Genomic DNA, 10,513 nt, shown 5'->3' with positions numbered 1-10,513 from the left:
TATAGGCTGCAACTTGAACCATTTCAAATCATTCTTTTGAGTCTGATGCCTCAGTTATTCACTCAGCTCCTTTACATTAAGTAAGCACTCAAGATAATGGCTGAGGCTAGATGCATCTAGTCCCAGAAGCATCCCAAAATACCACAATTAATACATCGGCAAGAGATCACCGCGTTTACATGCCTGTCATAGGCAGCAGGAATATCCATCAGATGTGAGGGCTGCAGCCAAGTATTTGCTCAGTTATCCCAGTTGGCTTCAAATGTTTACTGAAGCATTAATTATTGCAGCACTGAGATCAAGACTGTCTCTCTCCCGTCCTTTTCTCCATTTATTATTAGTAATCATGTAGCTTTAATGGTACGTGGGAAGAGCTCAGACAGAAACATTAAAATCCAGCAGGTAAGCAGATACTCAAAAATCCAATCGCGGTTCCATGGCAAAGTGATGGTTTCCCCATTAGTCTGGAAGCGATGCACCAGATGTGATGCTGATACCGTGTGCGATGAACAGGCAGATGGAGGTGACCACTCGTACCCGGATCTCTGGGTCACTCATTCTCTTCGGGGTTCTGGGGATCGAAGATCTGGACGTGAGTGAAAGGGAAAAGTCCTTGCCGTCCATTCACCTCACCCTCCCATTGGCCGCTGATATTCATCCTGGTCACTTTCACAAGGTCACCAACCTGCGGGAGAAAGACAATCAGAGTTCAAGTCACTGTACAGAGTCAGAGTAAGGTGCCAGACAGACAAGTGAATCTCTTCATTGCTGAGAGACATGGCCACATGAAGGAGACCCTCTTCTGAATCATATCTGCTGTTAAAAGCTCTTTCTCAAAACAAAAAGGATTCTCAATCAATCCATTCAGAGATGTAATGAAGGTCCACGCACAATTTAAAGTTACTCAATTCAAACCTGCCACCTGACAATTTAAACCTGGAATTGGCAGCATGTTGTGACCTGGTTGATCTATTTACATCGGTCAATTGAAATGATTGTGTGTTCCTGGGGTGTTGGTGCAAAAGGATAACTCTGAACCTTCAGGAGTAAGTTGCTACCAAAAAAACAAGCCAATACATTTTTGTTGTATCAACTAACTCCGTATTTAACCTATACCCACACCCATGACATGCTGACTTGTGTTAAAAAGAATATTGATGTTCTGTCCACAGAAATGACCCGAGTTTCTAGGTGCCTCCCATTTCAACACGACCGTATTCTCTGGACCATTATCTGCCTCAGGCTTGCTGCAGTGCTCCAGCAAAGCTTAGCTCAAGCTGGAAGAACAGCATCCCATTTTGTGCTTAGGAAGCCTGCAACTTCTGGACTCAATGTTGAGTTCAACAATTTTACGGTCTGAGCACCTTCTCCCATGTCCTTGCCCCAACCACCAGACCTTGGGCTGCTACCATTAACAGTCGAGAGTGTGGTGCTGGAAAAGCACAGCAGGTCAGGCAGCATCCGAAGAGCAGGAAAATCGATGTTTCAGGCAAAAGCCCTTCATCAGGATTTCTTGATAAAGGAGATTTTGCCCGAAATGTCAATTTTCCTGCTCTTCAAATGCTGCCTGACTTGCTGTGCTTTTCCAGCACCACACACTAGACACTGATCACCAACACCTTCTGTCCTCACTTTGGCCTCACTGCTAACAGTCCCTATGAGCAGCCATTCAATACTCAGGGCTAAGTTTTACCCACTCCTTCGCCATCTCGACCTCTCGCTTACTCCTTCCCTCACACCACCCCATCCCTACTCTAGCAAACATACCAACCTTTTCCAAGCTAACAGTTCTGAAGGAGGTTCACTAGATCCAAAATATTAATTCTGCTTTCTTTCCACTGATGCCACCAGACCTGCGGAGTTTTTCCAGCAATGTTTGATTTTGTTAGTATTAAAGGCATGCTGCTTTGGCAGATACAGCACTTCCCGCAATCATGAATGCTGAGCTTCTTTTGTCAGTGCAACAGACCAACTCACTAGCTGCCTATTTTTAAAATATGAAAATACACTCAAATTATTCCACTATGGTTTGTACTTCCAGGTTCCATCCCTTCCCCAGTATCATCATCTGCTTTAAGTTTAGAGTGGGGGACCACAAGGAAGAGGGCTACAGAAAGCCAGGAGAAACCTCAGCATCATGGTGGATGAGTGTCTCTTGCAGCACGAGCACCAGACCAGCTCTGCAGTGTGTTCCCCATCCAAACCTTGCAGATCCTTTTATACCATCACCACATCCAGATGATCAAATTCGAGGCACTAATTCTGAGGAACCACAAACACAAGAGGAAACCAGACACACAAAGATTACAAAGAAAACAAAAACAAAACTCCTCAGAAAAGTGGCAAGGGTGCACTGTGCCTCAGCTGGACGTTAATTCTTGGGGTGCTGCTGATTGGTTTCAGGAGGCCAGGTACTCCACAGCAAGTAACTCAGCTCCTGCCTCCCCAAAGCCTTTCCGCCATCTCCAAGGTACAAGTCAGGATTACTCCCCACTTGTCCGGACGAGTGCAGCTCCAACAACACAAACCCTTACTGTTCAGGACAAACACTTGACTGCCACTCCATCTATGACTGTCAACTTTCACTCCCATACAGTGGCAGTAGCATATGCCATCTACAAGGTTCACTGCAGCAACTTACCAAGGCCTTCTAACAGCACCTTCCAAACCTGGTGACTGTAACCATTTAGAGGGGCATAGGCAGCAGATATTTCAGATCAGCACCACCAGGAGATCCCTCTTCAAGTCACACTCACGGAACTACATTACTACTCCTTCACGATCACTGGTTCAAAATCCCCAAACATGTGGTAAAGGAAGCAGCTCAGCACCATCTTCTTCAGGGCAATTAGGCAGAGACAAAAGATGGCTGCCCAGCCAGTGTCACCCACATTGGCAAACAGGAAAAAGTTGTTGTTCTAAGCCCATTTAAAGGATCACATTTCAGAAAGCGGCTAGTGTCAAGGTGCTGTATATCCTCAGATTCTAGTGAGTTGCCAGGGTTCTTGCTGCTTTAATTGGCTTCCTTAGCTTAGAAAGGAATGTACAGCCTCACAACTAAAGTTGAGTCACAGAATCTGCAATCAGCATTCAATGTGGACTCTGCTTGGTCCAATAAAGCAACAATTTACAAACAATTCTTCAGTTACTGGCATCACTAGTGAGAGGAAATAGACTGTTGGTCTCAGCAGAAACAAGCACCTGATGCGACAGAAACTGAAGAGCAGTTTGGCACAGGTGACGGGGCTGGTGAAGCTGGTGCAACAGCAGATGGCAGTCGAATCATTGTTAGGAGAGTTTGTTCATTCATGCCAATGTGGTATGTACAAGTCATCAACACCCACTGAAGTGATTCATTCAGGGCCCAACCTCAGTCATTTTGTGACGTGATCTATTAAGTGGCTTTTCTTCAGATTATCAGGGCTTTGTCAGAGGGAGTGACAAGATCACCAGAGGCAATGTCAACACCAAAATAAAAATGATGCAAAACAAAGTCAGTTTATCTCAAACTGACATCTCAACATACACTGCTCACCAATGGGGCCTCTACGCAAAAGTCTTCAGCTCTGGAACTGACCGGTGACTCAGTGCTGTCAAAGTATGACCTATTCTTGGCAACAGTGCACTATGAAGTGTGTTAAGTCAGGAAAGGAACTGGTAAATTGATAGCACTCTGCATATGAAGAGCAAACTTTTTAAGAAATTGAGGAAGCAAGCCTGCACCTATGAAAACCTCACAGTAACTTGACATCCTTCCTCATTCAAGTCAACCAAGTTTAAAAATGAGGGGTTGTAAGTTAGGTCTTTAACATGTGAATTAATGATACAGCCTGACAGTTTGGGAAGGGTGCAATCTGGTGCCAAGTGAGCTGGCTTGCATACAGCCTTGAGGGACCGCACACTTTTGTGACACAAAGCTAACCAGAGAGAATGAGCTCTACACCTTACTACAGGAAGTCTAACTGTGGAAATGCCAAGCATATAAATACTGCTGGGAGGTGTAAAAAAGCCCAGAGCACGGAACAATTTTGCAGCCCAATGAAACAAGCATCAGATCCTCACCATTTATCACAATTTGAAAAATGGAGGTGGTGTGTGTGTGTTTTCAGTACCTAGTAGACACCACACCTGCCACTGTTTTTTCTATTCATTAAGAGGGCGTGGGCAACATTGGTTGGACCAGCATTAATTGGTCATCACAAGCTACCCTGACGAAGGTGGTAGTGAACTACTTCAGTCCATTTGGTATAAGTAGTCAGTGGAGTGAAGGGAGGGAGTTCCAACATTTTTATTCAACGACATTGAAGAACGGAAGTATAAACATGCTATTAAGCATTGGTGAAGGAGGGAATGGGTGTTTATGGATATGCAGAGGAACCTCGATTATCCGAATACCAATTATCTGAAAATCTGATTATCCGAAGGAGATCTCTAGGTCCGGATGGAAACATTACATCAAAAACGTGCTTCCAACACTGATCGCGTCTTTTGTTTACTGTGATTAAACAGGCACCGTCTCCAAATGACTGACTTCCCACCCTCCCTCTCTCCCTACACTTTCCCTGGAGTTCTACACAGGAGTGTACCTAAACCGGCCTTCACCACGTAATCTCCCCAACATTGTCCTGTACAAGGGAAAGGTAGAACCTGTCAAAAAGTAGCAGGAAAAAGTTGTGTGTGGGGCTGTGACTGCGGCAGTGTGCGTGTGTGGCTGCGTTTGGAGACTTACCCCACAAAAGGCAGCCGCAGCAGCCTTGTTGATGTCCAATCTGGCTGCCCCAGAGAGGGGCCTGGGGTAAACAGAGTCAGGGTCGGGGCGGGGACTCGCGCGCTGTGCTGCTGCTGCGAGTCTCCTGAACAGGAAGCAGACTTTAAAAACTCAGAGCCCCAGAGGAAAGCCATTCAATCCATTAACCGAATAATCGATTATCCGAACAAAATAGTGCCTGCCCATCTCATTCGGATAATTGAGCTTCGCCTGCATTGCCTTTCAAGCTGCTATGTCCTGGATGTCAAGCTTCTCAACAATTTTTGGAGCTGCGCTCATTCAGGCAAGTGGGAAGTATACCATCATATTGCTGACTAGTGTCTTGTTGACAGGCTTTGGGAGCTACTCGCTGCAGGATTCCAAGACTGACCTGTTCTTGCAGCCACTGTATTTATATGACAAGTCCAATTTGGTTGCTGGTCAATAGTAACCTCCAGGATTTTGACAGTGGGAAATTCTGCGATGGTAACACCACTGAATTTCATGGAGCGATGGTCATTGCCTGGCACTTGGAGCACAAATATTACTTGCCATTTGCCAGCCAAAGTCTGGATACTGTCCAGTTCTTTTGAACTAGCATTTGAACATAGACTGCTTCTGTATCTGAAGAGTTGCGAATGGTGCTGAACATTGTGCAATCATTGGTGAACATCCCCACTTCTGATCTTATAATGGAGGGAAGCTCATTGATGAAGCAGCTGAAGATGGTTGGGACGAGGACATTACCCTTACAATGATGCCCAGGAGTAAAGATGGTTGACCACCAATACAACTGTGCTGGATATGACCCCAACCAGTAGAAACTCTCGCCTCGCAGTCTCATTTATAGAGTCCTGTTATCATTTTATTACAGGCAATTCAGAGATATTCATGAGGATGATCCCTGGTATGGAGGAGCTGTCTTATCAGCTAAACAGATTGTGACTCTACTCACTGGAATTTGGAAGAATAAGGTGATTTCATTGAAACATAGGATTTGACAGGGTAAATGCTGAGGGGATGTTTCCCATCATAGCAGGGTCTAGGATCAGGCGACACAGTCACGGGAGTGCCAAGTTATAACTGAAGAAGAATTTCTTCTCTGGGATCAGTGTCTTCAGAACACCTTGTCACAAGGAGCTGTATGACAGAGTCTTTGCATGTATTTAAGGCTGAGCTCGATAAATTATTGATCAGTAGAGGAATCATCTTTATGTGGAAAGGACAGGAAGGTGGATGTGAAGAGTGTTGAATCAGCCATGATCCTACTGAATGGCAGCGCTTGGAGAGATATATAGCCTACTCCTGTTTTTGTGGGCCGTGATCTTCCAGTGACTCCAGTTTTACTAGGACTCCTCGATGCTGCATTCAGTCAAATACAACCTTGATGTCAATGAATGTCACTCTCACCTCACCTCTGGAATTCAGTTCTTTTTGTCTATGTTTTGTTCAAGGCTGCAGTGAGGTTAGGAGCCAAGTGGTCCTGACAGAACTCAAATGGTATGTCACTGAGCAGGTTATTGCGGAGTAGGTGTTGCTTGACAGCACTGCTGATGATGCCTTCCATCGCTTTACTAATGAACAAGGGTACATTGACAGGTCAGTAATTGGACTGGTCCTGCTTTTTATGTACAGGACAAGCCTAGGCAATTTTCTACATTGTTGAGTAAATGCCAGTGTTGAGGCTGTACTGGAAGAGTTTGGCTAGGGAGTTCTGGAGCACAAGTCTTCAGTACTATTGCCAGAATATTGTCAGGGCCCATAGCCTTTGCAATAACCAGTGCCTCCAGCCATGTCTTAATATCACATGGACTCAAATTAACAGAAGAGTGCATCTGGGATGCCAGGGACCACTGGAGGAAGCTAAGATGAATTATCCATTATTCTGGCTGAAGACTGTTGTGAATGCTTCAGCCTTAACTTTTGCACTGGTGTGTTGGGCTCTTCCATCATTGAGGATGGGGATATTTGGGGAGCCAGCTCGCCCAGTGTTGTGTAATTGTCCACCACCATTCATGATTGGATGTGGTAGGACTGCAGAGCTTAGATTTGATCCATTAGTTGGGGAATCGTTTAGCTCTGTCCATCACTTGTTACTGACGTTGTTTGACATACAGGCAGTCCTGTTTGTTAGCTTCACCAGGTTGAAACTGCACGTTATAGTCCAATAGGTTAATCTGAAAGTACAAGCTTTCGGAGCGCTGCTCCTTCGTCAGGTAACTAGTGGGGTAGGATACATAGGGCACAATTTACAGAGGAATCGCGATTATCCAAATATCAATTATCTGAAGATGATTTCAAGGTCCCACAAAAATGTTACATCAAAGAGGTAACTGTCTTTGATTTACCTGTACTGAAGAACACGTGAAAATGCTGGCAAAGACAAAGAAACACAAGCACCTCAAGCATCAGTGACTGGATATTTTTGAAGGGTTGTTACACAGCCCTGAGCAAAAGGGTTTTACAATATTCCTGTCACTTTATGGGCCATTCTTGAAAAGACTGGTGGAGAACGTAAACTCATGCGCAAGGTGGAGCTTCTGTCTTTCTATAATGAGACTGAGTTCCCGGAAACTGACAAATGCTCTTGCAATCATAGAAGCTGTTCAGACCTTGTTTAACGCAGTCTTCACCACTCCTAGCCAAATGTTAACTACTGCTGCATTTTTAATAAGTTTTCTTGTGTTATCATTGCTTTATTTTGTTCATGTGAAATCTGTGTCCTCTTGCGCTCAATACATTAAAATTATAGATTGAACAAATTCTCCGGTAGAGCACAGAGTTAGATCAGCATGGCATCCCTTGTTTAAGGTAAAATCCGTTAACCAAATAATCAATGATCGAAACGACATAATGCCCGTCCATCATGTTCAAATAACCGAGGTTCCACTGTATAAGTAAAAGATCAAAGAATCATGCAACTGATGTGATATATTGAAAAAAACCTTAGATTGCTGTTGTCTTTAATCACTTAGAGTGGGGATGCAGATTTTGAAGGATTAATATGTAAATCACAGAATTTCATTCAAGGCACAGCCCCTGAAAGCTGGGCAATACATTGCTAAGTTCAACACCAAAATCCAGGGAAGAACTTGGTTCTGAAAATTTATAACAGTGGGTGAAAGCATTTGATTAACTGATGATTTCTTCAACCGAATGCAATGTCATCACACCTCCCAAAACAACCCTTACTCGCTGCATCATGACAAAGCTCCAACTCCAGCCCACTGTTCCTCTCCAAAGTTTCTTCTCAATTGTGTAATGAAATGGAAATTGTGACAAATTTGTTCCAGCTGTCTGAGGCTGAAACAGGCAGGGAGGATAAAGGGGAATGTAGCATATTTGGATTATCAATAAGCAGTCAATAATGTGCCAAGGTAAGTGCACATGGTGCTAAAAGTAAAATATTAACACGGATAAAGGATTGGTTAACAGGAAAAATAATAGGTATAAATGGATTGCTTCCAGTTTACTGAAACTGAAATAAATGGAGTGCTACAGCATTGTGACCTCAACTAAGGCTGGCTGTATTTGTCGTCAAATTTGATGACACACAACAGAGAAAGAAGCAAATTGTGAGGAGGAGACAAAGAATATGAAAATGGATACTGGATAGACTAAATTAACAGGGAAAAGCTTTGATGCAATGTGAATAAACAGGAGGTTGTCGACTTTGGAACTAAGAATGGAAACACAATTAGTTAAGTGAAGATGATTACAGAATTCTCAAATGACAGGGATCTGCTTGTCCTGGTACACAAATCCCAAAATTACCATGTAAGCACGCAAAATAATTAGAAAGGCAAGTAGGGTGCTCGGTTTTATTGGGAAAAGAATATCCAAATAGGAGGATTTGCTGCAGGCACTGTAATTGAGATGTAGTCTTGGTAATGTACAGTCTTGGTTTCCTTAAAATTACAGAGGGCTATATTTGCACTAATTGCAGTCCTGAGAAAGATCATTAAGTTGATTCCTGGGTTGAAGGGGTTGTCTACCTTGTGAGAATAGATTGTGCAGATTGGTGCTATACGCATGGTAATTTGGAAGAATGAAGTGTGGTCACTTTGGAAAACATTTGCAAAGGGAGGCGGGTTTGACAGAGTAAATCAATAGGCATGGGGCTATCTAGAACTCAAGGGCAAAGTAACAAAATAAGGGGATGAGTTAAGAGGAATACCTGTACAGGATCTTAATCTTTGAAATTCACTACCCCAGAGAGCTGTGACATGTCTTCAATTTCCACACTAAGTAATCTAATCTAAAAAAAAGATATTCACAGCAAATTCAGACAGCTTTGAGAAGGTAATTCAGCGAGAGAGGACAGGCAGAAACTGAAGCTGAGGCTGAGGTCAAAATCTTGCCAACATTGACCTGACTGAATGATGATGCAGGCTTAGATAATCAAATAGCCTATTCCCGCTAATATCTATGATTTTATGTCCTTCAAGACTGTGAACATGTCCATTTTTCTCAGAACTCCATGTTTGAACCTTCTGATTAGTATCTGCACCCAGTCACAGTACCAAAACAGCTCTCAAACTCATAAATGACATCCTATGAGACTGTGACAAAAGTAATCTATTCCCCTGCTGTACTTGGAACTACCTGCAGCCTTTCATATGGTGGCCACCTCCTCCCACGCTTCCCATAGCAAGGGTTGCTCTTACATAGTTCCATTCTTCCCTAATATTAACCAGATTCTCACCTGCACTGTTTCTGCTCCCACACTGTAGTCCCAAGGATCCATCCTTGGTCCTTCTTCTCATCTACATACTAATGGCAGGATCATTTGAGAGTCATTTCTAAAGTGGACTTTCCTATCCAGTGTGAAAAACAGAAGCTTCAGAGGTTGTAATGATCTACCTTGTCTTTGGGTAGTGAGTGGGGTGCCTGACACTGACTCAGCCATCGTGCCGTCAATCAGCAGTCAGGTGTAATGCTATACAGGACTACGATCCACAAAGTGTCCAGCTGCCATTCCTTGTGCAGCAGCCCATGTATTTATGAATCAGAGTCCAGTTTTACAGAGGAAGCTCAAACACTCATTCAGGGTGCAACTGCATGTCATCTATAAATAACTGATGCCGCTACCAGATGCAAATTCCATCCTCTCCTCATCCACTTCCTTTATAAGGAGCTTTGAATTAAATCCTGAAATTCACAGACACAATAGCAGTTTCCTCACAGAGGCATTTGTTTTCCCATTGTTGTTTACTTCAATTTGACATAGTACCTCAAAGGGTTGAAGTTGCAGCTTAGACTGTAGTACACCTGCCCAGCTAGTATGTGAGCTATACTGCAGTCAGCCAGGTGGTAGGTGTGTTGCCATACACGGGAGGCTCGTGTCCCAGAGATTGCTAAGTGCGTGGAGAATATGGTTGGCTGTATTTATTAATTTCCATTGGTAACACAGGAATTACATTTCTGTATGGTACCAGAGTTGGAAAACCTCAGAGTTTTCTTGTTTAAAATGACGTGGGGTAAAGGAGATTAGCCACAGCAAACATGAATTTAAAACTTCACCAAAGCAAACTTGAAAATTAGCACTTAAGAATCCTGGCAGTCCATAAAAATTATCTGTGACCTGAAAATCCATCTAATTTGTGTATCACCCCAGTCAAAAATATATAGTGCAATATGTATAGCTGTGGACTTCCTTTTCCTGCATTTACTGGCCTACAAACAGACTCAATGCTGCACCTGAACAAGAGTACAAAATAGAAGTCTGCGAAGGGTCAATCAAGGCGTACGGTAATCTGCTGTGTC

General features: G+C 43.5%; 1 protein-coding gene across 1 annotated transcript in view; it reads right to left on the bottom strand.

The window, feature by feature from the left end:
- Positions 1-230: 230 nt before the first annotated feature.
- crkl (v-crk avian sarcoma virus CT10 oncogene homolog-like) overlaps positions 231-10,513 on the bottom strand; it is a 49,674-nt gene continuing 39,391 nt past the window's right edge. The window contains exon 2 of the mRNA XM_043716149.1: positions 231-685. Coding sequence (XP_043572084.1) covers positions 551-685 — 135 coding nt within the window. The 3' untranslated portion in view covers positions 231-550. The remainder of the gene's footprint in view (positions 686-10,513) is intronic.

Source organism: Chiloscyllium plagiosum, chromosome 25 (assembly GCF_004010195.1).
Source record: "Chiloscyllium plagiosum isolate BGI_BamShark_2017 chromosome 25, ASM401019v2, whole genome shotgun sequence".
In the NCBI taxonomy this organism is placed as follows: domain Eukaryota; kingdom Metazoa; phylum Chordata; class Chondrichthyes; order Orectolobiformes; family Hemiscylliidae; genus Chiloscyllium; species Chiloscyllium plagiosum.
Note: the sequence above shows the minus strand (reverse complement) of the source record. Positions and strands in the feature narration are given on the sequence as shown.